Source organism: Amblyraja radiata, chromosome 26 (assembly GCF_010909765.2).
Source record: "Amblyraja radiata isolate CabotCenter1 chromosome 26, sAmbRad1.1.pri, whole genome shotgun sequence".
Lineage (NCBI taxonomy): Eukaryota > Metazoa > Chordata > Chondrichthyes > Rajiformes > Rajidae > Amblyraja > Amblyraja radiata.
Genome location: NC_045981.1, coordinates 3,231,148 through 3,257,971, shown reverse-complemented (window position 1 = coordinate 3,257,971; position 26,824 = coordinate 3,231,148). Strand labels below are relative to the sequence as shown.

The 26,824-nt window shown below is 42.3% G+C and overlaps 1 protein-coding gene across 1 annotated transcript; it reads left to right on the top strand.

Moving 5' to 3' along the window:
- Nucleotides 1-2,500: 2,500 nt before the first annotated feature.
- On the top strand, nucleotides 2,501-26,016 carry metrnl (meteorin like, glial cell differentiation regulator). The gene is made up of 4 exons (XM_033044053.1): nucleotides 2,501-2,901; nucleotides 6,798-7,183; nucleotides 20,836-20,895; nucleotides 25,221-26,016. Exons 1-4 carry the CDS (start codon nucleotides 2,804-2,806, stop codon nucleotides 25,535-25,537), a joined length of 861 nt encoding a protein of 286 aa, XP_032899944.1. The 5' UTR covers nucleotides 2,501-2,803; the 3' UTR covers nucleotides 25,538-26,016.
- The last annotated feature ends 808 nt before the right edge of the window (nucleotides 26,017-26,824 follow it).

The following is a 26,824-nucleotide window of genomic DNA, read 5'->3' as shown; positions in this document are numbered from 1 at the left end:
GGAAACTTCCATCTGTGTGCAATTCAAACATAACAACATTTTAATTTAGCAAATAACATGTGAATATATCACATGCTTTCAACGTATAAAGTTGCCTCATGCCTTTGGACCAATGATGCATTTTTACCACAAGGTTTGCACTTGTCTTTCATTGATTCTCAGAGTGCTACATTCCCCCCAAAGGCTTTTGTATTATTCACACATTAAATAAATTGCATCTCTGTCCATGATGCTGAATTTACTGCTTAAAATGCCTTACTTGGGAGCTGAAGGAACCAGTTGCTTGTTCGATTATTATTTTTTGAACACACAGATAACTTGGTGCAGTCTCATTCATGAAAAACATCTCATAATGCAGAAATGGCAATGCTATGGTTCCTCCCTGTTATAAACCCTGCAGCAAGTTTTTGTCACTATTAAATTAAAACATGGTTATAACAACACATGCAGGCATGTTTCAAGATTTGTTGCTTAGGGTTTGTGCAATCAGTGCAGATTTATGCCAAATCGTTGGATATTTTTGAAGCAGAGATTGATAGGTTTATGATTAGTAAGGGGGACAAAGGTTAGAAGCCAGGAAAATGGGGTTGAGAGGGAAGAATAGATCAGACATGATCGAATGGCAGAGCACACACGTTGGGCTGAATGGCCTAATTCTGCTCCTTTGTCTTATGATCTTATGAGAGTGTCACCAAACTATTAACATGATGCCACATACACTCATTTCTGCTTTCCACTTCATCTGTTCCTCAGAGTGTCTCTTATGGATTTTGTCTTCTTGTTTTGATGCAATTTTTAACATATAAGTTAAAAATTAACTTCCAGTGTTTAGCCAGGAGAAACATTGACTTTTTTTTCCCAGTAACATCACCACACGCTCCTCTGTTTGAACGGTTGGTGAAGTATTTTTCAGGTACACAGTTTTAACTTTGGAACCTGCACGTCCCATCATTTGTGAAAATTAATGCCATGTGGCCCCACTCCCAGAATGCAAATTGCCAAGTTTTCTGCAAATAAAATAAACGCAGATGGTGAAAATCCGAAATAAAATCTAACTTGAGAAAACAGGTTGGATTACAATCGCTCTCTAATTACTAATGAATGGTCTCCAACTTTAAATATCAACTTTGTTTATTTCTCCTCAAATGCTGCCTGGCACGCTGAGAATTGCTGACATTTCTTGCATTTTATTGTCTAATTTTCTCCTTGGCCAAGCTTGGAAGGCCTGGAGCATTTACAAGACTCCTTTAAATAACGTCATCACATTCTATAATAATAATAATAATAAATTTTATTTATGGGCGCCTTTCAAGAGTCTCAAGGACACCTTACAAAAATTGAGCATGTAGAGGAAAAACATGTAAGGGGAATGAAATAAATAGTAGAGACATGACTAGTACACAAAGTAAAGACAGAATTCAATACAAAACACAGTATGAGGCAATTAATGCACAGATGAAAAGGGACGGGGACGTGGGGCTATATTCTATATCACTTTATAATCAATAATGCCACTTTGAATTGTGATCACTGCTCTAACATTTGCAAGTGAGAAGCAAATTTGTGCACAAAATGCTTTCACATAGAGTAATGTGAAGAATGACCTGATCACCTGCTCTTCAGGAGAACTATCTTCTAATTGTGCCATGAATCCTATCTAAGAGTCATGAGTGTTTAATAATCATATGCACCGTGAATGGAGAAATGCTGCAGTTTTAAAGGCAAATTGATGCAATAACACAATAAATAAATATCTAATAATCATGAATACAATAAATTATCAGTTCATGGACGGCACGGTGGCGCAGCAGTAGAGTTGCTGCCTTACATCACTTTCAGCGCCAGAGACACAGGTTCGATCCCAACTACGGGTGCTGTCTGTACGGAGTTTGTACGTTCTCTCTGTGACCGCGTGGGTTTTCTCAGAGATCTTCAGTTTCCTCCCACGCTTCGAAGACGTACAGGTCTGTAGGTTAATTGGCTTTGTATAAATGGCCTGCTCACGATTCCGACATCTGCAGTTCATTTTGCCTGCAGGCAGATGGGATTAGTTAGATTGGTATCATGGTGGGTATAGACATGGTGGGCCGAAGGGCAGGTTCCTGTCTGTGCTGTTCTGTTCCACGCTCTAGAGGCAGCTATCTAGCGGAGATGAAACTGGTGAAGAAATCCTTAGAATGTAGCCAAAGGTATTGCAGAGCGAAGGTCGAGCAGCGCCGCTCAGTGACTTGTCCAAGGTTGCTGGGGCTGGGGCTGGGAGTGGGATCCAAATATCTTATCTGTGCCGGGATTTGGCTGCAGCTCTGCAGTGGGACGGGAAAGGGGGGCAGGAGCAAAGATCTTAGAGCCTAACCCTCCGTTATAGGATCTTTGGGAGCAAGTGCCAGGGTTTGGCCAAGGGTTGGCTACAGATCGACAGAGGGACGGGCAGCAGGATGAGTTGCCGGGGGCGGGGACGCGATCTACACTGGTGTTTGGCTACAGTTCCACAGTGGGACGGGTGGTGGGCGGAGCGGTGCACGGTGGAGGCTGGGCCCGGCTCTCAGCTGCAATGCCACGGCGTGACAGGGGCCGGGAGCTCGACTCCACAGAAAGAAGCCGCATTGAGGAAATGTGCTGCTCTGTTACACCGCGGCTGTGAGCGGGGGCAAAGGCTGCGGACAACAACAACACAGCCACAACCCGGACAAGGATGTAGAGAGGGGGGCGAGCACACACACACATACACACACAAGGCGAGGTTTACGTCTCATCACCTTTCCTCCTCTGGCCATCGGGACAGTGGAGAGCAGAAGAACAGAAAATGTTAAGTGCGGTGCTGGACTCGGTGATCGCGGTGCTCCTGGTCTGTAAAGCGACGACATCGCAGTATTCCAGCAACCAGTGCAGCTGGAAGGGAAGGTAAGCGCTTTAGCCCACTCACCTGTAACCTGTGGGGGAGAGAGAGGAGGGGGCAGAGGGAGGGAAGGGGGAGAGGGTGGACAGGAGGATAAGAGGAGAGGGGGAGGAGAACACGGGGGAGAAATGAGGATAAGGGAGAGAGGACAAGGATAGAGAGAGCGGGACCCCCTCGTAAGATCCACGGGACCGGCACACTGCCCCGTAGCGGGATGCCGCGATGATCCAGGTCTCCCACCCTGTGGTTCAAGTCACCCACCCACCCACACCCCGCTCAGTTGGGGAATAGAAAGCGGGCGTTTTGATCTGGGCAACGCGTACTTGTTTACATTCGCTGCTGAGTTTGTGCCGCTTCATAAACGCACCCGTGTATCGATCTACTGTGTTTCCACGTTCTTCAACTATTTTGTTTTTTTGGTAAACAAGGATGTAACTACCCATCCGCAAAGAGCATTGGAACTTTTTCCAAATGTTTTTTGTGTGTGTGTGTGTGTGTTTCGAATATGTCAGTGTCTATCCAGTTAACGTGTTTAAGAAGGAACTGCAGATGCTGGAAAATCGAAGGTAGACAAAAATGCTGGAGAAACTCAACGGGTGCAGCAGCATCTATGGAGCGAAGGAAATAGGCAACGTTTCGGGATGAAACCCAAAGGAAATAGGCAACGTTTCGGGATGAAACCCAAAGGAAATAGGCAACGTTTCTGGGCCGAAAACCCTTCTTCACACTGAAGGAAATAGGCAACGTTTTGGGCCGAAACCCGGAAGGGTTTCGTCCCGAAACGTTGCCTATTTCCTTCGCTCCATAGATGCTGCTGCACCCGCTGAGTTTCTCCAGCATTTTTGTCTTCCTTCTATCCAGTTAACGTTTAGTTATATTGGGTAAAGTGCAGGCTCGGCCCCGTGAGTTCAATGAGCCGTTTCTGTCCTATAATTTAGTTTCAAAGTAAGAGAGGCTGCAGAGATTCACTGGAGTTTGCTGACTTAACTCCCAATACAACAAACACCTGCGGACCGTCACATATCGTTGACTTGTGCAGGGAAACTCCTAAGATAGAAGCATTTTGATCAAAATAAAGTCTTGCTCGGCGGCGGAGCTATAATGATATAGAACTGCGAGTTTAAGTAAGATTTAAAATAATAATTTTAAGCGCTCAGACGTCCCCTGCGTTCCTGTTTGATGTGGAGGTTTCAATGAAAACAAGTCACCTGCTGCCGTCAGCAGCGCACATGAGTCACTGACTGGGTGAAGATGTCCCGTGAGTAACCGCAGTTGCGAAAGGGTGTTGGTTTGGGACACAAGCAACGTTAGAGTCATACCTGAGATAGACACAAAAAGCTGGAGAAGTAACTCGGCGGGACAGGAGGCAGCAACTCTGGAGAGAAGGGTCTCGACCCAGAAAGGTCGCCCATCCCTTCTCTCCAGGGATGCTACCTCCTGTCCCGCTGAGTTACTCCAGCTTTTTGTGTCTTAACTTCGGTGCAAACCAGCATCTGCAGTAAACATTTCCTATCCACGTCTCTCTCCAAATGTATTTTAAATGTTGTTCTAGCACCTGCCTCAACTACCTGCTCTGGCAACTCGTCCCATACACCCACATACACCTGTGTGAATAATCCTCTGTAGAAATTCAGATTGGGCAGTTTATGTTTTCCGAGAGATGTCTGCTGGTTTGGAAATCCACCTGGCGATGTCTAAACGAACGAGCGGCTCAGGGTAGAGTGGATGGCCCAGTGTGTGTAGCGCTTGTACAGGGCGCGGGAAGGAATAGACCTGAACAGGCAACTCTGTTGTGATGTGCAGAGAGGCGTGGGGCACTGAAGTGACAGAAGGCGTAAAGCTTGGTCAAACCCTCTCAAACCTTTTGAGTGAATCATTTGCATATTGTTGGTGCGGTGGCCCGTCAAAGAAGCACACATACACACCCTAAGTCCAGCCTTGTGTGTAGGAAGGAACTGCAGATGCTGATTTAAACCGAAGATAGACACAAAAAGCTGGAGCATCTCTGGGGGGGAAAATGGAATAGAGTCGAGACCCTTCTTCAGATTCTCCACCCTTGCTGTTACAATCGGAGAGAAAAGACATTGCAATTTCTGCTTAGAGATCCCCGTGTGTCTGGGTGTGTTAATACTACTGTGTAAATGTGAAAGGCATTTTAAGCAATTCTGGACTTTGCCATCTTGTCCAGCCTTTTCCTTGAACTTAACGCCCCAGCTAATTATTTTCATGTTAATTAACCAAACGCTGTTTGTTCTCCATATAACCTTGGTGTGCAGCAGTTGCAGGTATTGTTTGGCTTGTGGTGATTAGATTCTGGGAGGTCTGAGCCGTCCACCAGACAAAGCAAGTTTACATTACCCCGGGAAAGTTTGCCAAAGCTAATGAAAAGTGACCTGGTATCTGTCAGTGCGTTTACAAGTATGAGATAAATCAACTTAAAATAATGACCACTTAAATTAAATATGGCTTACTGCAATCCGATGAGAACACCCTGCAAATTTATTTGCAAAGTTAAATTGTTGATGCTGAATACTTTTATTTTCCTTAAGTTCATTTATTCAAACCATGTATACAATCTAAACTGAATGGACCTTTGACTATGTGTGTACATTGATCATTGTCAACCTTAGCTACATCATTCCAACATTGTAAATCATTCTTAGTAAATTAATATTATTATCCACAAAGTGACTTTCCCTCCAGATGTGTGGTTAAAATTATTGATTTAGTTGTGAGTTAAATAAAGATAGAAGTATTCCATAATGTACCGTCCTAACTGTGGATCATCGGTAGACTACTATGTAAAAGCTAGATGAATTTGGCAACTTGAAACCAAAAAGGCATTTGAGGAAAAGTATACTGATTGAATCATTAATTTATGGGGGTTAGTGTATGTCAGAAATCCATTTGCAATTGGATCATACAAGATCTGAAGGAATAGATATCAAATATCAGTCTTAGTCACCTGGAATATATCAAACCCAGGTCAGGGCAGAGGTATTTTTGTCTCTAAGTGAGCCATAATCGGTACCTTGGTTTTGCAAGTTTGGTACATTCTTTCTTCCCATTGAAGTTATTGCCATCTTCTGGTTGGGGTTGGTGGGTGCCTGGAGCACACTGGTGGTGGAGGCTGATGTGGTGGCAGTGGCGTTTAAGACGCTTTTAAGTAGGCACATGGGGAAGGAGGGATATGGGTCACGTGCAGGCAGAGGAGGTTAGTTATCTTGGCATTATAAACTGTACGGATATTGTGGGCTGCACGGATATCTGTTCCTGTGCCCTACTGTTCTATGTATAGGAAGGAACTGCAGATGCTGGTTTACACTGAAGATAGACATGAAATGCTGGAGTAACTCAGCAGGGCAGGCAGCATCTCTGGATAGAAGGTATGGGTGATGTTTCGGGACAAGTCCACAATCAGGGGGTCACAGTTTAAGAATAAGAAGTAGGCCATTTAGGACTGGGATTAAGAAAAACCTTTTCACCCAGAGTTGTGAATCTGTGGAATTCTCTGCCACAGAAGGCAGTGGAGGCCAATTCACTGGATGTTTTCAAGAGAGTTAGATTTCGCTCTTGGGGCAAAGGGAATCAAGGGATATAGGGAAAAAGCTGGAACGGGGTACTGATTTTGGATGATCAGCCAATGTCGTATTGAATGGTGGTGCTGGCTCGAAGGGCCGAATGGCCTAGTCCTGCATCTATTTTCTATGTTTCTATGAGACCCTTCTTCAGACAGTACTACTGTTCTAAGTTCTTTCTCAACTATTCTAAATATTATACACTCCAATTTAAATAACATGTTTTAAAAGAAGTAAGCTAATGCAAGGTGATGATTGTAAGAAAATCTCCTTTTGCAAACTTCCCCAAATGTAAAGATTTTAATTCTTTTTTCTCCTCCTAGTGGTTTAACGCACAGCACTCACTCCAGAGATGTGGAACAGGTGTACCTGCGATGTTCAGAAGGCTCTTTGGAATGGTTGTATCCTACTGGAGCTCTGAGAGTTAACTTAAGAACCAATATAGCATTGCCACACAAAGACTTGACTGTCTGCATCAAGCCTTACAAAGACTCCAAGGGATCTAATATTTATTTAGAAAAGGCTGGTGATCTGAAGCTTCTTGTGGCTGAAGAGGACTACATCCCAAACAAAGTGTACTGTTTTGGCATGGATCAGGGGGCACTCTTTATCCAGGCCACCCCACAGATGGACATCAGTAGAAAAATCACTGTTTTTCAGTATGAATTATTTAAAGACCGGACTGTTGCAGATTTACGCAATGCACCGGGTAAGTCATATATTCAGAGTTTCTGTTGCAAATCACGTGCTGGTTTTTCTGTAACCCAGTTAATAATAAATGGTGGAGGAATTATTGCCTTGATATCACGCTATCTATCTGGAGTAGCAGTCTCGATGATGGCCTATAAAACTGCCCCCTGGGCCAAGTGCAGTTAACACAGACAACAGGTGATGGGGTGGTTGGGTAAACTTACATTGCACTTTTCAGATATCTGAATCCTTGCTGGCTTCCATAATGTATTCCTCCAGAGTCCACATTTTTTCCTGCAGCTGGAGGTTTAACTTAGCCTGAACTGTAAAGTCATGTAGAAAGTTATTCTGGAAATGCTGCACAGAGATAACCAGCTTGAGTGTTTATGGCCAGGTTTATATCCAGAGTCAAGAGATGTTATGCCCATTACAATACTTTCAATGGGGCTGAAACTGATTTGTTGTTTAAAATTACATGGGTCAAATGTAATGGGAGCTTTGGTCATTGGCTCGACAAAACCTCAGGAATAAGTTGCAATGCTTGTTCTCAGTGAGGTTACTAAGTACAGAAACATTTTCACTTGCGCACCTGTTGGCATTTTGCATTTAAAAAAAAAACACCAATGGATTTCAAAGCTATAACTTAACAAGTGCTTCATTTATGTGCAAGACTAGAATAAACTTACAATAAAGTTTTGTGCACCCAGAATGCTACCTAATGTAGGTACAGTAAATGAGGTGCTTTGGGGAAGAGACCCACAAGTTGATTATTAAGCTTGTACCTGCGATGATTACATTCCTAGATAGACGCAAAATGCTGGAGTAACTCGCAGCATCTCTGGAGAGAAGGAATGGGTGATGTATCTGGTCGAGTCCTGCCTGCCTGTCCCGCTGAGTTACTCCAGCATTTTGTGTCTATTTTCGGTGTAAACCAACATCTGCAGTTCCTTCTTCCACCTTGTTACATTATTTTAGTTTGTATGATGCAGAAGTCAAGTTTCGCCCACCAACAGGTGGCGCTTTTACACCAGACCCTCTATGAAGCAACACTAAGCCATTACCAGTTTAACTAGTTATGTTTCGGCAATGAAGCAAGATATTTAGCTTTCTGCACAAACTTAATTAGAAATTCAGTAATTAAAAAAAAAAGATACATTTTTCAAGCATAAACTTGTCTCAAACAGTGAGTGATTTATTAGAAAGTGCGCCCATTTGGAAATTTGGGCTGCTGCATTGACTGTTTATCAATGACAGCACCTCTTATTTGCCACTTTCCTTGTCTAAAATTGGCCATGCACTGAGCAATATCCAGTTGTGCGTACTTTCTTTATGATATTTAAAAAGAGAGGAGGACTTTGGAACTGGATGCGTTCCCAGTCTACTGTTGTAAAGAAAAAAAGTCAATGTGATATGAGGTGCAGCGTGAGTTAGAAGTATAGGGGGCTTTTTAAAGCAAGTCAGGAAATGAAAACCATTTACTAATGTTGCCAAACAGCTTGAAGTAGTTTTAGTCCAAAATGAATAGGTTGTTCAGCACAGCTCTCAACATCTGTTTGCATCTAATAGAACCAGGTTCAGACTGGGGAGTCTCTAGGACCTTGCTATGTCCTTCTGAAAACTGATCTTTTTAAGCATTTGAACGAAACCCCACAGATTTTGCCATTGTGTAATGCATCTTGGAAAATCCTTTGCTGCAGTTTTAATTTTACTCTGTGTTCAATGGGATTATAATCCTGGCTGTGTCATTGAATCAACACTTGTCTCTGTCATGAACCGTGACTGAGAGGTGGTTTTACATCAGAATTTGCAAGAAAATGTAGCATTAAAGGAAGAATGGAATAAGGGGTTAGTGTCGGGATGTGGTGTGAGTTGGCTGATCAGCCGTGATTTTATTAAAAGCTGAGTAGGTGCAAGAGGAAGAATGGCCTCCTCCTTCCTCCTATCTCTTCTATATTTTTACGTGAAATAAATCTGAACTCTTTGAGGAACAGCACATTGGAAGATATTCAAATTGAGCTGAATGTAAATTATGTTTGTTTGGTTTGTACCAATGTCCTTGTAACAAAATCTTCCATCTGTTCTATGGGATAACATGAACATATTTAAATGTGTTTTATGGGTTAATAATACTTGTGCTTTATTTGTCCTTGCTCTGAAGATGCTTGTATTTACACTTCAATACGTCAGTTCTGTCTTGTCACCTTATAGAACACAGTTTGAAAACAATAAATCCAGTTCCTTGGCCAGTCGGGATGATCAGCGGGGTTGAATTTGGCTAAGATGGTTATGTGCAAGTGTAAGATGCAGTGCAGAGTCATGATGCTGGCACTGTGGCCAGAAGCTATCCCTCCTAGGCTGAGGAAGGCCAGCGCTGCCAACTCTCACGCAATTCTCACGCTGATCACAGAATTTGACGTCTTCATTTGTCGCCGACAAGGTCGTAGCTTTTCGTATCTTGTGGCGGGCGGATGTAAGTTGACTTCGGTTTGTCGTAGGTTGTCGCCTGTGTGGTCGTAGGTTGTCATAGGTGTGGTCGTAGGTGGAGTCCCAATTCGCGAGGAATTGTGGTCGACGTTGCTTGTCGTAGCTTGACGTTGACTAGGGGTAGCTTGCCCAATGTTGGCAGCCCTGGGAAGGCCCATGTGTCCCACAATTGGAGATTGATGCTGCCAGATTCAGGGACAATAAGATCATAAAATTCGCGGATGACACAACAGTGGTGGGACTCATCAGCGGAGATGACGAATCAATGTACAGGGAGGAAGTAAAACAACTAGTGGACTGGTGCGGCAAAAATAATCTAGAATTAAATGTCGACAAAACAAAGGAGATGGTTGTCGACTTCAGGAGGGCGCAGCCAAAGCATACACCCCTCAACATCAGTGGCACCACAGTGGAGAGAGTGGAGAGCATAAAGTTCCTCGGTGTGCAAATTACAGACAGCCTCACCTGGTCCAGGAACACACAATAAAGGTTGATTGATTGATTTCATTGCAAGGACTAAAATGAAAGCCTGTCTTTAACTGGAATATTCTCTTAGGAAAATAGATCACAAGAGACCCCACAGCGCAAAAAGAGGCACAAGATATTCTTCTCATCTCCTGGTCTATGTGACTTTAGTTTAGTGTAAAGGTACAGCGCAGAAACAGGCCATTTGGACCTCGCCGACCAGCCACCCTTGTACACTAACCCTACCCGGCACACACGAGGGACAAGTTACATTTATACCAAGCTAATTAACCTATGTCTTTGGAGTGTGGGAGGAAACCGGAGCATCTGGAGAAAACCCACGTGGGTCACAGGGAGAAGGTACAAACTCCGTACATACAGCAGCCGTAGTCGGGATCGAACCCGGGGCTTTGGCGCTGTAAGGCAGCAACTCTACCACTGCGCCAACCTGCTGTCCTCCTATCCCTCCTAGTCTGAGGAAAGCCCATGTGCCCCACAATTGGAGACGTTCATTGCAAGCCCGTACATGTAACAGGAATGTCCACTAAGGAAAATAGATCGCAAGAGACCCCACAGTGCACGGTCTACGTGATTAATTGATTTTTCTTGTTTATCTCATGGCCATTTATTGAAATCCACTAGATGCAGGATGGGTACCACATTTACCCGCTCGACAACGGTGGCCATATTTGCGAAATATGCCTTCTTCCCATACCTTGGAGACAAGGTGGTGAACATATGATTGAAGATCCTCCTGATCACAACTGCAGCAGGTCCCAAATGCCTTGTCTAGGAAGGAACTGAAGAAGGGTCTTGACTCAAAGTCACCCATTCCTTCTCTCTCTCTCGAGATGTTGCCTGAATTGAAGAAAATATTCCAGGATAACCTCAAACCACCCAGAGAAAGTGCAAGGTCACCGCTGACTCTGAGGAATCTTTTGCCCATGACCAATGAACGAGGAAGAGGAATATTTGGGTTGGCACAGGGAACCTCGCTTACACGAGCTGCCAGGATCCAGAAGCCCATCAACGGAGTATAGGAGTAAACCACCCCCCCCCCCAGAACTGCCCAAGATGGAAAGGAAAGAGAACTGTGAAAGGCCGGTTCTCTGGATGCTTTCAAGAGAGAGCTAGATAGGGCTCTTAAAAATAGCGGAGTCAGGGGATATGGAGAGAAGGCAGGAACGGGGTACTGATTGTGGATGATCAGCCATGATCACATTAAATGGCGGTGCTGGCTCGAAGGGCCGATGGCCTACTCCTGCACCTATTGTCTATGCCATTAGATATGAAGCAGTTTGGGATGTGATTTTCAGAAATGGAAGCTTTTTAGTCATCTTCCTTTCCCTCTCTCCATCCTGGAACATCTGTGGCTACCTGTCATCAACCCCCTCCCCCAAATGTTCAGTGGGCACCTCGCCAATCTTTCTACCCTTTCATCAAAGAGAATCTTGGGCTTTCAGCACTGTTGGGGTTGCCTTCTTCACAGGATTGTCTCGGGTGAAGCATTTGTAATTGGATGTTTTTTGTGGTAAATGGGGAAGAGATGTATCTGATTTTTTTCTTTTAACCAAACGCTAGAAAGCGACTCTTTCATCAGGCGCTCGTCATTCTTGAAACCAGGAACTCTTGCTCTTTCCCTCTCTACACTAACATAAAGACAATGTAAAGAAGCCTCCACAAAGCGCATCTTGTAATTAGATATTTATTATAAGGTCCACTTTGGTAATCAGTTGACAATGTGAACAATAATAACATCACAAACCTTTCACAGCCCAACTAATGGTAGGTTAAAGCAATGACTGTTTATTTTAGAATACCATGCCCATTTTAATTGGCGCCTTAAACACAATTTTTTCTTTTCATTTACTTTGGCTGTGTGTCCTTGATAACTTCGAAGTACCATCTGTCCACAACTGAAGTATTGAACAATGGGAACTGCTATAGAAATATATGGGAGGAATGGGAAGCATTAATAGGCCACTCTTCATGCGGCCGGCCGTGTGATAAAATGCTTCACACAGTTCAGAAACAATGTGGGAATGTATTCATTATGTGGTTAAGTACTCCAGTGAATCATTTTATTCAGCTATACCAGTGACTCATGAGTTGCAATGCCTTTTCTATTACATCTTCATTGGCCCAGTTTGGTCAGAAATCTTACGCCTTTGGTGTTTTTTTTCCCGACAAATTGCGAGTGAATTGTCTCTGTTAAAAGTTGCAAAAGGTTTTCATCAGAGTAGGGATATGTAGGTGCAGACCAGCGGCACAACTCGTGAAGCTGCTGCCTCACAGCACAAGAGGACCAGCTTCAATCCTAATCTCTGGTTCTGCCTGTGTGAGGTTTGCACGTTCTCTCCGTGACTGCATGGATTTCTTCCAGGTGCTCCACTCTCCTCCCATTTCCTAAAGGAGTGCAGGTTGGTTGGTTAATTGACCAGTGCAAATTGTCCCTAGTGCGTGCAGAGTAGACCTGAAAGTGGGAAAACATGGAACAAGTGTGGACGATGGTTGGCATGAACTAGGTGGGCCGAAGGGCCTGTTTCCTTCCTATATCATTAAATTCAATTTAATTCAGAAAAAGTAGGATTGGTGTAAATGGGGATTGACAGTCAACGTGGATTTGGTGGGCTGTAGGGCCCGTTTACAGGCTGTATCTCTCTATGACTATGACTATTTGAAAAGTGTCTGGAAAGTTTTGATACGGTAATAAGGAAGTTCTCATCCCATTTATTTATAATCAGAAGATACTGTATGTACTTAAGGAGGGAGGGGAGAGAAGGAGAATTAATATATATCACTGGGAATGTTAAAATGAGACAGAATTCTGATTATTTGGGGTAATAAAGACTGGGAAAAATAATTCAGCAGCCAGTTCATTCAGAGGACTAGCACAGGAATGATGGACTGAGTAGTCTCTGTCCTTTCCATTTAATTACAATATTGGATTCGGATAAAGTGTTCACCAGTCCAGGGCCTGGGATCCGGTGTATTATTCCTGGATAGTTATTCATATTCCCTTTAAATGACCCAGAATAAAACTCCATGAACTTATGGAAACATCTTAATAATAATCAGTAGGCTTATGAAATGTTGGTAATAATGTTACACTCGGGTCATTTAAAACCATTCCCTGTTTGTTTTGACTTTTAATGTGGAGAAAGCCTATTAGAAATGGTGGTTAACAATATTAAAGTGTTTATGGGTCCTTGGCAGAACAGGTTTAGCAATCCAACATCTGGCTTGTAGAAGTACTCTGGAGTCACGGAGTCGTACAGTGGAATATAATTATTCTCATTGTTGTTCCTGCAGAATATCAGTGGTTTAGTAAAAATTAAAGAATTATTTTTCTGAAATCCGGTTGATTGGAAGAAAACTCTTCTGTGCTTTTAATGTGTTTATTAAGCAAGCATGCAAACATATTCTTTAGAAAACATACTCTCCTTGTAGTTGGAGATACAAGAGACTACAGATGCTGGGATCTTGAGCAAAATAAAGTCCTAAAGGAACTTGGTGAGTCGGGTAGCATCTGTGAGGGAAATGGACAGGTTATGTTTTGGGTCCGAACCTTCCTTCAGTACTATCAGTGTGAAGAAAGGTCCTGACTTGAAATGTTGTCTGTCTTATTTCATTCCGCTGATGTAGCATAGATTGCTGAGTCCCTCTTTTTTAAATTAATGCTTTACTCATTTATCCACACAAAACAACTGTGACATTGACAATACATTAAATCTTTATTAATTTTGGTGGAGTTTCTTCAAGTCAAGTGCAAATGTTCATTTGTTTGGTTACTGGAGTTAATTTTTTCAGCAGGATATTTGAGATGAGTAATGGATTGGTTAATAAGGGACTAAATCAGCGATATCCCCTTTTGATGGGCTGCACTTCAATGTATAATCCTAATCTGAGGAAAGACATTCTTGCTGTAGAGGGAGTACAGAGAAGGTTCGCCAGACTGATTCCTGGGATGTCAGGACTTTCATATGAAGAAAGACAGGATAGACTCGGCTTGTACTCGCTAGAATTTAGAAGATTGAGGGGGGGATCTTATAGAAACTTACAAAATTCTTAAGGGGTTGGACAGGCTAGATGCAGGAAAATTGTTCCCGATGTTGGGGAAGTCCAGAACAAGGGGTCACAGTTTAAGGATAAGGGGGAAATCTTTTAGGACCGAGATGAGAAAAACATTTTTCACACAGAGAGTGGTGAATCTCTGGAATTCTCTGCCACAGAAGGTAGTTGAGACCAGTTAATTGGCTATATTTAAGAGGGAGTTAGATGTGGCCCTTGTGGCTAAAGGGATCAGGGGGTATGGAGAGAAGGCAGGTACAGGATACTGAGTTGGATGATCAGCCATGATCATATTGAATGGCGGTGCAGGCTAGAAGGGCCGAATGGCCTACTCCTGCACCTATTTTCTATGTTTCTATAATTTATAAGCATCTTTTATCTTGAGAGTTAAATGCAGTAAGTGCAGACATTATTATGAAACTCAAAATCATGTCGACATGTCACAAGCATAAACATAGTTTAAAACTTTCATGGATTCATATGCAGTAATACCTCTGTTAAATGAACAGAGGGACTAAATAATGTTTAGTTTTGCCAGACTTAGTTGTGGGTGAAATCATGATGGTTATCACTTTGTTGCGAGGAACTGGGAAGAAAAAGAGGAATCATTTTCTGATCTGAACCGGATCAATGTACTTTGCCCGAGAGAAAGAATTTGCGTCCTTTTGGTCACTGCCCTACTTGCTACTTAGTAAGTGAATCAAAGCTCATTATTTAAACAGCTTTAAACACCCCTCTGTGCACAGCTACAAGGAATGTATGCAGTGTTGTTGTTCAGTGTTGCCCTCAAGGACAAGTGGTTCCTTGGGTGCAGTGAGGGGTAAAATCTGGCTCGGGTGATGGCCAACATTGAGAACATAAACAGAGGCAGAAGTAGGCCATCCAGCCCTCCAGGAAGATCACGGTCAGTCTTTTACCTCAGCAACTTTCCTCCACTTTCCCCATGTCACTCGATTCCCTGGCAAAATGTATTCAACTGTGTCACAAGTTAACCCAACAACTGTGCCTACTCAATTCTCCTGGGGAGTGAACTCCAAAGATTCACCTGCCTCTGGGTGAAGCGATTTCTTGTCATCTGTTCCGTATTTTGACTCTTGTGACCTGGCCTGAGCTGACAACAGTAATGTCACTGGTGCATTGACCAGTGTAGCCAATGCCCTCCTCAGAGATTCCCTTTTGGCCATTTCACTGCAATTAACACCATTGTCAAACCGCTGCTGAAGTTAGGTTCATTTTGTGATCTTCCCATCTTTAGTCGGAATCTGATGAAGGGTCCTGAGCCGAAATGTCACCTATTCATGTCTTCCCGAGATGCCGCCTGACCTGCTGAGTTACTCCAGCACTTTTGTCTTTTTAAAAAAAATAAACCCACACCTGCAGTTCTTTGTATCTACATTTTGAAGGAACTGTGTTGTGGCTTATTTCAGCGAGAACCTCTCTGAGAACAGAAACTACCTCCTCGGTTTAGTCTGGATTCGAAGGGCCGAATGGTCTCCTCCTGCACCTATTTTCTATGTTACTAGTTCACCTTCCAAGCCAGTGCTTGGATCAGAACGTCCAGTGTCTTATTTCAGATGTGCTGAGTTGTGTGTAAACTGATATTGGGAGTTGGGGAGTTCAGCGACTTGTCCCACAGGGTTTGGATGGCAGTGTTTTACCAGTTCATTCACAACAGCCACAGATTTACAGCTGTTGTACAAATAAGACCTCTGTTTACTTGTACAGAGGCGGCAGTTAAAATTAATGGTTTGTTTTTAAATAGTAATGGCCAATGGTGATTTAAGCAATCTTGTAATCTCTTTGAACTCTAGTTATCTTTCAGCATCAATCAATATGAACTTGGGTCCACATATCTCTGGAGCAGGTCCTATTTAAGATCAAATTGACATTTCGCAGTGGCAAGCTCATCTTGATGTATTCTTTCCCAGCAGGTTTGCAGGTGAACGTGTATAAAATAATTGGTTTCTCTGTCCAAATAATTGTTCCTTCCTTTGAGATCACCTTGATGTGAACATGGGCTGATGTGACGACGCCTTTCGGTACATGGATGTAGAGGGTTATGGATCATGTGCAGACGTATAGGAATCACGTTTGGCACAGACATTGTGGGCTGAAGGGCCTGTTCCTGTGCTGTATCTTTAGTTCTATGAAGTATCAAAGATCAAGAATGAGGCAAAATTGGAAGGAAGGAAAGTTTCTCCATTGTGATTTCAAGTGACTGTGGGAATGGTATTGTTTTTTAAAAATTATTGTTATGTCTGTGAAGGTGTTTTATTTAGCGTGCTATCCAGGCAACACGTACCACACATGAGTGTGTCAGGCCGTACAAAAAGAAAAGAACCAAAGTACCAAATATTGTGTGCAAGGGCTTCACTGTGGTAGATTGGGGGATTATGAATTATTATAAGGCCTTTGCATTATTAGACATCTGTCCAGGAGTCTGATCACAGTGGGAGAGAAGGTGTTCTTGTATCTGGTCTAACTGGACAATAGTTGGTGAGATGTTTAGTGAGACTGTAGATTTGCCAAATGAGGATTTGCTATTTCAATTGGGCCTCAATTTTGATGACGTTAATGGGCGACATCATAGTATCTCCTCATTTATTCAGACGGAATTTGATTTGTGCAACATTATTCTCATGGATGGATTAATGAGCATTTGGGAGACGGGCGGAATGGATTTTCTGGCTGATGCGGGGCTGGAGGCAACTTCTGCCATGTGAGAACTCTATGTAAGCTTGTGGCAACATTGGAATGGTTGAATTAAAGGCTATGGTGGACCTACACATTGCCCATGTTTATGTTTCAATGCACATTCGGCAGGCATTCATAATTCCAACTTGTTGTCTTTAGTTTTAGATTTGTTCAGAGGTAAAGCACGAAAACAGGCCCTTCGGCCCACAAGTCCGTGCCAGCCAGCGATCCCGTACACTAGCGCGATCCAACACACACCTACAAACCTGTATGTCTTTGGAATGTGGGAGGAAACTAGAGCGCCTAAAGAAAGCCCATGTGGTCAAGGGATAAACGTGCAAACTCTGTACAGACAGCACCCGTAGTCAATACCCCAAGTCGGAAACTACCGATGGACTATGGACAATATGTGGGGAAAATACATTTCTCTCTCCATTGTACTTTAATGCTTCTGATTTGTGCTTTTAATATATTTGGTCACTTGTAATTGAAAGTGGAGTGTCCAGCTTTGTGTTTCTTTCAGAATTTCATGGCTGATGTTACAGGCAGCTAAGGAGAATGATTATTCAAGGTCCAGATTAAAGAGTTAAGCAATCATCTTAGTTAAGGCTCCAATCTCCCATGATCTGTGGTTGAGTAGTCTCTAAGAACTGTAAGGGATGTGGTGTGGAAATGGAAGTATGGTGTGCTGGAAGGAACTACAGATGCTGGTTTAAACCGAAGATAGACACAAAATGCTGGAGTAACTCAGCAGGACAGGCAGCATCGCTGGAGAGAGGGAATGGGTGACATTTCAGGTCGAGACCCTCCAGTCTGAAGAAGGGTCTCGACCCCCACCCATTCCTTCTCTCCAAAGAGATGGTCTGTCAGCCTTGGTCAAAGAGCATAACATTTCATTGTGTAAATGCATCATCAGGCCTCAGTTAATGCTCCTTGCTATTTCACAACACATCCTAATGGTTCTGGATAAAATATCTTTTGAACATTAAATGGGCCAGATATTAAACTTGATGTTTAATAGCTTCCAGCATAACATCACTGTTCTTAAAAGTTTTATATTTTGCCCTTCTGAGTAACCAACTTTTCTCAATGTGAAGGAGGGTCTCGACCCGAAACGTCACCTATTCCTTTTCTCCACAGATGCTGACTGGCCCACTGAGTTACTCCAGCTTTTAGTCTCTGCCTATCTAAATTTAAAGATCTGAGAATTGTTTTAGCCAACAGCACAAACAGAACAGCATGTTAAACAGAAATCATTACTTGTACAAAATGGTGTGCAGCTTTATGTTCAAAAGTGTGAACATGTATTACGTGATTTAAGAAAAATCTTTATCATTAATGGAGGCCTGCAGAATGCCTTCACCCAGACTTTCCCTCTCTGTTTAATTGACGAGGAGTGATGAATCTGCATTAACTGGTCACCTGCCGAGCCCTGGGGCATTCTGGTGACAAGTGGCGGTGGCCCTTGGGAAGTCCTCCTCGTGAGGCATGTTGGCCAACTATTGTTAACATTGGGTTCAGAGGGCAAGTCGTTCAAAGCAGCTGCAACATGACTGCTGGCTCGTGCAGAATGGTGTAATTACATCCTTGTGTCAGGCAGTGAATGCAGTGGCTCATGAGCAGTAGTTGGGGCCCAAGTCAGGTTACCTCAGGATGCTGTCGGCATCCGTAACATAACCCTCAGCAGAGTTCACTTTGGACTCCATACAATGCCCACATTATACCAGAGCCATCTTTGGATTCAAGTGCCCAAGCTTTGGAGGTCCACAATGCACTACATTATTTATTGTGTGGATCCCAAGGTTAGCTTCATGTGACTTGATTCGGGGTGGTAAAGAAGGAATGCAAACAGCTTTGTCATCTGCTCACCTTCTTGGGTCAGTGAAAGAAAAATGTAGGGGTCACAGTGACCTCTTTCATTCCAACACAGTGGAGCAAGAATTTCAGCTTTCTCTTCATTGTTAAAATGTAATGTCTGTATCACTGATGTATGCAGTTCTTTCTTGAAATTTCAGATGACTCACACAAGTTTGTTCTGTTTCTTTAATTCATTCCGACCTCTTTGATAAATGAATTGCTTTATGAAGTAATAAAGTAACTGATTAAATCTGAACTTTTGGACTGATTAACTTTGATTTTTGAATTATTAACCCTGGCATCCTGGAAATAATATCTGTCCTCATTGCAGCATTTGAATCCTTCTCATGTTCTGACAGAGATTAGAAATCCTATTGTTAGTATCTCAGGTTTACTGTATAACCAGAGCTCATTTAGTAAAGTGTTCCATGAGAGAATTTACTATCTGCAGAGTGCTGGAAGGAACCGATCTTATTATGTCTGTGCTCATTTCTGCTGCAAATAATTGCATTTGCTTTGAATGAAGTTGCGCATTGCAGAAGTTACTTGAACTTGGCATGATAACAGGAGAGGACGTTTGGATAATCCCTTTAGGGAACCAATCCATTTTCAATTCAGAAGTCGCGGGGGGGGGTTTTGAGAAAATTTGACATTGGCCTTCAAGTGAAAGCATTTCTTATCGCTTTAGGGCATTCAAAAACAATGAAAGGATAAATCTACACAAATCTGTGGCCATGTTTGTTTGAATGTTAAGCTTTCCACATCGAGACTATTTTATTGTGGGAACAACAAAGCAGGCTAGAATAAAGTTCGGTCCCCAAATATTGACATTCGATCAATTCGTGTCGAGTTTATTCTGATCTGCACAAGTGCGGTGGGGTCCAGATACCTTGCTTGCTGCAGCATCACAGGGACATGCACTCAAGCCAACACACAACATGTAAATCACCTGTGAATTTTATTTAATTTGCATGCTTAATCAATAATGTTTTATTATTAATGTTTAATGTTTTATGCATCATTCTTAACTGTCACGGTATGTCATGTTGTCACTTGTGGGCGGAGCACCAAGGCAAATTCCTTGTATGTGAATACTTGGCCAATAAACTTATTCATTTATTCATTCAATTATGCAAAACACAACTATGCAAAAACAAAACAGACACAAAGTGCTGGAGTAACTCAGTGGGTCAGGCAGCATCTCTGGAGAAAATGGCTGGGGCGGGACCCTTCTTCAGACCTTTTTCTCCAGAGATGCTGCCTGAAAACATTTTGTGCCTATCTTTAGTACAAACCAGCATCTGCAGTTCTTTGTTTCTATGTTCGTACAAAACAAGTCACTAATACAAGCACACTATCAACAACAAGTGCATGGTAGTGTAAGTGGCGGTCCATTGCATTCCATTGCTGAGGTGGGATTAGGAGTTGTACAGGTTGGTTCAAGAACGTCATAGTTTTAGGAAAGAAGCTGTCTTCAAGCGCCTGTTCCACCTGCCTGATGGTGGCAATGGGAAGAGGGCACGGCTCAGATGGTGAGGATCCTTGAAGATAGATGTCACTGCCTTGAGACAGCACCCCATAGTGCAAATGGTCACTTAGTTGGAAAGAGATTACAATTTGTTGTGGTGCAGACGGATGTGCAGTTCCATCCTACGTAACTCACTAGAAGTCAGTGAAATATTGTACACTTCCTCTGGTTAATTTGGCTTTGCCAACAGTTGTAAACAGATGACAGTCAGCAGTAAAGATCTTCAGGGAGCTGACAGAACAATGGGGTTAGGAGGGAGAGATAGATCAGCCATGATTGAATGGCGGAGTGGGCCGAATGGCCTAATTCTGCTCCTATCACTTATGACCTTATGATCTTGGCATGTTATTTAGTAATTCACATGTTTGAGTGCTGTCAAACGCTGCTGTTGATAGCTGCACAACGAGAGGGCATATTACAAAAAAACACAGAGTTGGAATATTCTTTAGGATAAACTGTGAAAATCATAGCGGTGAAATATTATGCTTGCTGATAACGGAAACATAATTGAAATTATTGCCAAGTGCAGTTTGCAAGCTCCATGATTTAATGTGCTGCTTTTCTCCTTCCAGCTTCATGTCGTCCCTGTAATGACATGGAAGTGCTCCTTGCCGCCTGCACCAGTGACTTGGGTAAGCCTAATTATGCTCCAGTTTATTTTTAACCATGGCACAGGGGCCATGCTGGCAATGTGAAGAAGGTTAAGTGAATATGATATTAAGGATGAGATGCCTGTGAAGGTGAAGAAGCATATTGACCCAGAAACTCAAGATATAGACGTCAGGAACGGCAGATGCTGGAATCTTGCATTGAATACAAAGTTCTTGAGTAACTCAGCAGGTCTGTTAGCATCTCTGGAGGACATGGGGAGGCTATGTTTTGGAGAAAGGAGGGAACTATTGGCCAGTTAGCCAAACAAATATTATTTGGGGAAATGTTGGAATCCATTATTAACGAGGCAATAGCAGTACTTTAGACTGTAGACTTTACACTTTGGAGATACCAGCACAGAAACAGGTCCCTCAACTCACAGAGTCCGCGCTGGTCAGCGATCACCCCGTACACTAGCACTATCCTGTGCACTAGGGACAATTTACATTTGCTTTTTGCTGAAGCCAATTAACCTACAAACCTGTGCATCACTGGAGTGTGAGTGGAAACTGGAGCAACCAGAGAAAGCTCACACAGGGAGAACGTACAAACTTTGCACAGACAGCACCGTTGTCAGGATTGAACCCGGGTCTCCGGTGCTGTAAGGCAGCAACGCTACCACTGTGCCACATAATTTTGTACGTTTACACAATTATAGGGCAATCAAGCACCTGTACAAACCAGCCCTTTGTCTTTTTTTTTATTAACCAGCTTATGCAGTTCCTTGTTTCCATTCATTATACTATAGGGATGTAAGCTACCTAAGTGGAATAAGACGTGCTGGATGCTAAGAGGTTTACTGTTTGGTAGCATCTAGATTTACCAGAAATTCTTATTTTAGAATGAGAGGGACATAAGGAAATATGTCTTATCTGAAAGTCACGAGCAGTAGGAATTCTGTACCCTGTAGAGGCAGGGACATTGGCTGAGTTCAAGGCAAAGGCTAACTGACGCTTTTGCTTCAGAGTTTTGAGTAAGTCAAATATCGTGTATTCAACACAAACTGAAGCTGAGCAGAAAATCGAACTAGTTAAAGGAATAAAAGTAATTATTCGTGTTTTGGAGACCACAATTGGGCCTCGTGATGGTAATTTGTTTTGACTAAAGATTTTGTAATTGTCTGCACCTTTTGTGTGTTGGACAAAGGAGCCACAGAGTTTGAAGGAGTTGTGGGTTCAGTTTCCCAAGGATGATCACCAGCCATTGTCTTTTTATCCCATCTTCTGTAGCATGGAGAAGAAGAAAGGCTCTCTGCTTATTCTGTTTACACAGGAGCCTTCATGCACACATCAACGGCCACATCATTAAAGAGGGGAAGTGTATCTTGCTTTGCTGCTTCTTAATGATGTTGCTTTGTTGAGATGCAGGCAGATTGTTGAGCAATGGAACGCATTGCCTTGGAATTCCGTGATCTTTGAATTCTGCTCAAAAGCTACGAGGAAATGTTTTTTAAAGGAAATTTGGAATCTATTTTGTAAAGGCCTTAAACCCATTCCATGGGCAATGATATTGCTAATTCATTCTGCAGGCCCAAATAATTTAACAGTATTGAATGTAAGAATATGGACACTATGCAATGTTACCGTGCCCTCCATAATGTTTGGGACAAAGACCCATCATTTATTTATTTGTCTCTGTACTCCACAATTTGAGATTTGTAATCGAAAAAAATCACATGTGGTTAAAGTGCACTTTGCCAGATTTTAATAAAGGCCATTTTTATACATTTTGGTTTCACCATGTAGAAATTACAGCAGTGTTTACACATAGTTCCCCCATTTCAGGGCACCATAATGTTTGGGACACATGGCTTCACAGGTGTTTGTAATTGCTCAGGTGTGTTTAAATGCCTCCTTAATGCAGGTATAAGAGAGCTCTCAGCACCCAGTCTTTCCTCCAGTCTTTCCATCACATTTGGAAACGATTATTGGTGTTTATCAACATGAAGACCAAAGTTGTGACAATGAAAGTCAAATAAGCCATATTGAGACTGAGAAGCAAGAATAAAACTGTTAGAGACATCAGCCAAACCTTAGGCTTACTAAAATCAACTGTTTGGAACATCATTAAAAAGAATGAGAGCACTGGTGAGCTCACTAATCGCAAAGGGACTGGCAGGCCAAGGAAGACCTCCACAGCTGATGACAGAAGAATTCTCTCTATAATAAAGAAAAATCCCCAAACACCTGTCCGACAGATCAGAAACACTCTTCAGGAGTCAGGTGTGGATTTGTCAATGACCACTGTCCGCAGAATACTTCATGAACAGAAATACAGAGGCTACACTGCAAGATGCAAACCACTGGTTAGCCACAAAAATAGGATGACCAGGTTACAGTTTGCCAAGAAGTACTTAAAAGAGCAACCACAGTTCTGGAAAAAGGTCTTGTGGACAGATGAGATGAAGATTAACTTATATCAGATTGATTGCAAGAGCAAAGTATGGAGGAGAGAAGGAACTGCCCAAGATCCAAAGTATACCACCTCATCTGTGAAATACGGTGGTGGGGGTGTTTTGGCCTGGGCATGTATGGCTGCTGACGATACTGGCTCACTTATCTTCGCTGATGATACAACTGCTGATGGTAGCATAATGAATTCTGAAGTATATAGAGACATCCTATCTGCTCAAGTTCAAACAAGCCTCAAAACTCATTGGCCGGAAGTTCATTCTACAGCAAGCTACAGTAGAATTGCTGTGTCCTTATAGTGCCCTGAAATGGGGGAACTATGTATAAACACTGCTGTAATTTCTACACGGTGAAACCAAAATGTATAAAAATAGCCTTTATTAAAATCTGACAATGTATACTTTAACCACATGATTTTTTTCTATAACAAATCTCAAATTGTGGAGCACAGAGGTAAATAAATAAATGATGGGTCTTTGTCCCAAACTTTATTGAGGGCTCTGTAGGTTTAAACTCATCTTCAAAGTACAGTGTAAGGTTTTGATAAGCATTCAGTGTGTGATGCCGAGGCTAAAACTATTGCTTGAGGTTGACTTTGGCCCTTGTGAAAGCTGTCTTTTACCAGGTTGTAATTTGGATATTACCACAATCCTTTTTTTATCCTTTTTGAAGTCTGTATTTTGATATAAATATCTCGTGCTGGTGTGTAATGTTTGGGTTGAGTGTTTGTACAATGCCATATCTGTCAGGTGCTTGGAGCAGGAAAGCATTAATAATCTTCGTGTTCACACGGTGAGGATGTCGGCACTGAGTGTGCCCTCTGAAGGACGTAGGCCAGCCAGCTCTAGGGTAGCTGCAGTTGGAGTTAACATTAACAATCTTGGCCTGATACCACAGAGACAGGTAGCCTCTCCACCCATCACAGCCACACTTACCCCTCTTGTCAATGGCAGTGTTCAATTAGTACAGCACCATCAATAATTCCAGCATATATTGTGGAATCAAATTATGGATTAGCTAGTGATTGATGTTACATGGTGACTTTTTCTTACTGAATGATAATTCTATACAGATTTTTTCGTTTTCCTCATTCTACGCGTGCCAGGTGCCATTCTTTGATAAATTAGAGCATTTACACCCTACAGCTGTTGTATGAATCAAAGTGCTCACCTTGAAAAGCATCTTTCATGCCTTCAGGGTACTTTACTAGGGGACTGGAAATGCTGACCCAATGCTAAGGGATAGAGAGAGAAAGAGGGAATGCCAGGGTTATTTGAAGTTAGAGATATCAATATTCCTACCAAGCTGTCCAAGAAAATTATTGCACCATATTACAGGTCTAGTTACCAAGCTACAGCTCCTGTCATAGGGCACTGTTTTGCCCTTTGCATTGCCATTCAGGTCCTCATGTGTATGAGAACCATGCTTAAGGCAGAATGCAGATATCAGCAGCTTGTCTACTCTGTCTAAAGGGAGGGGATTGGGAGTAGATATGATGGGGCCTCGGGTCAACTCAATGGAACATCAGCAAATAACTTAAATTATTACATTTCAAATAATATCCAAAATGAAATTAAACTAGGAATGTCGGGCCCTAGGACATAATATTAATTTAGTGGAAAGGAAATTTGAAAAAAGATAGCCACAACTTCACTAAAGAAACGAGAAACATTTGGAAATAGTTTTGGAAGGATGTAGTCAAAAAAAACATGAGCATTTCCAAAATGCAATTAGATTTTAAACTGGAAGATGCTGGGCTATTATTATTAAAATGAATTGAATAGCTTATTCCAACATATCAGGAACATTTGCAGACACATGACCCTGGTATGTTTTTATGCTTTGTGTTTTATCCTTGGGGAAAACTGATGATTTTGTTTTTGTTTCTTCCCCAGTGGTCAGAGGAAGCATTCGCTCCGTGTCACATGATCAGCGGCAAAAAGAATCGAGGATAGATATATTTGCAGACAAGATTTACAGACAAAAGAAGAAAACATTCCAGACAATTGGGAAAAGTGGGAAGTGGCTGGGGCACATAAAGACACCCCTGCAATGTGGAGTCAAGGAAGGAGAAGGGGACTTCCTGTTCACAGGCAGCATGCACTTTGGTGAAATCCAGCTGGGCTGCGCGCCCCGATATAAGGACTTCAGGAGGATCTACAAAGAAGCTAGAGACAAAGGGGAAAACCCATGTGAACTCTCCACAGATTGAAGCCACCCTTCAAGCCATCAACGGATGTCAGTTATCCAGATCAAAGGGACACTATGGTATAGTGAGCTGCATTTGACACGTGGTACTGATGAAACCAAGCATTCTGCCACTTTAATCCTGATCCGTGTTGCCAAGCAACGTTACAGATTTCAACTAAACTAAAACGAACAAGACTTTTTTTTCCTCAAAAAGACCATTGTTATTCAAGACTGCCAGCAAAATATCAATACTAATGAATTTCAAAGTCTTAAAGAACATGAATGTAGCATAAACCTGTATATGATGTACAAATGTTCAAAATGATGCCTGGAAGTTGTTGTTTTGTAATGAAGCTCGTGTACAGTACAAGGTATTTCCTAAGTCAAAAGATTACAAAGACAATATGTTTCTGGGAGATGTAGTGTTTTGAGATATTTTGAGCCCTGTTAATTGGTAATAAAATCATTCCAGGGAATTAATGATCCCTGGATCAATACAGACTGATTCTAGCCCTCGATTATTGATCTATGCCTTTGGTGACACTGGATTCTAGGCAAGGTTTAAAGTAGAATAGAAAACGTCTTTGCTACTTAATGTGTGAGGGAGACAGATTGCACTGGTGACTTTAGCCATAGATTTTGCTGGAAGATTACAAGCTTGAACTGAGACCTTGACTCATTCAAATTCCTTTTTCACTCCGTAAACAAGTTTTGTGTTCTTGACTTGGCTGCTGGCTCAGGTCTACATGGCGAGTTGGGCCAAAGAGTCTTGTTGGCCCAGTGTTGGCCCTTGCCAATAGATCATGATGTGTTTCACACTTCTGTCATACTGATGGTCCCAATCTGGCCCCCTGAAGGACGAGTGACACCATTAAATGTTAGTTCAAGGGCTTTGTGTTTTGCTGGGTGGTCTCTTGTTAATTACAGAACTGAGTGCATGAACTATTGATGAATAGACCAATTTAGAATTGAAATCTGGATGTCCCTTTGTTGCACATAAAGAACAGTGTCACATTAGTCATGCTACAATGAGAGACATTTGTGAAAGTGTTAAGTACTGCAGGCAAATAGCATTGCAGACACACATGGTCTTTCTCTGAGAGGGAAGATTTGCCCTGTTGTTACCCTGATTCCATCACTGTTTTTGAAGCAAAAAGAAAAACTATTTATTGTAGGAAGAAACTTCAGACTGAAGAGGAGTCTCGACCCGAAACATCACCCATTCCTTCTATCCAGAGATGCTGCCTGTCCCATTGAGTTACTCCAACATTTTGTGTCTTATCTTCAGATTAAAAAAATATATATTTGT

Excerpts from the sequence above, each read along its gene's own strand:
- metrnl (XM_033044053.1), top strand. The coding sequence starts at position 2,804 with ATGTTAAGTGCGGTGCTGGACTCGGTGATCGCGGTGCTCCTGGTCTGT. Across the intron at positions 2,902-6,797 it reads CAGTGCAGCTGGAAGGGAAG|TGGTTTAACGCACAGCACTC; the intron begins GTAAGCGCTTTA and ends TTCTCCTCCTAG. Across the intron at positions 7,184-20,835 it reads AGATTTACGCAATGCACCGG|CTTCATGTCGTCCCTGTAAT; the intron begins GTAAGTCATATA and ends TTCTCCTTCCAG.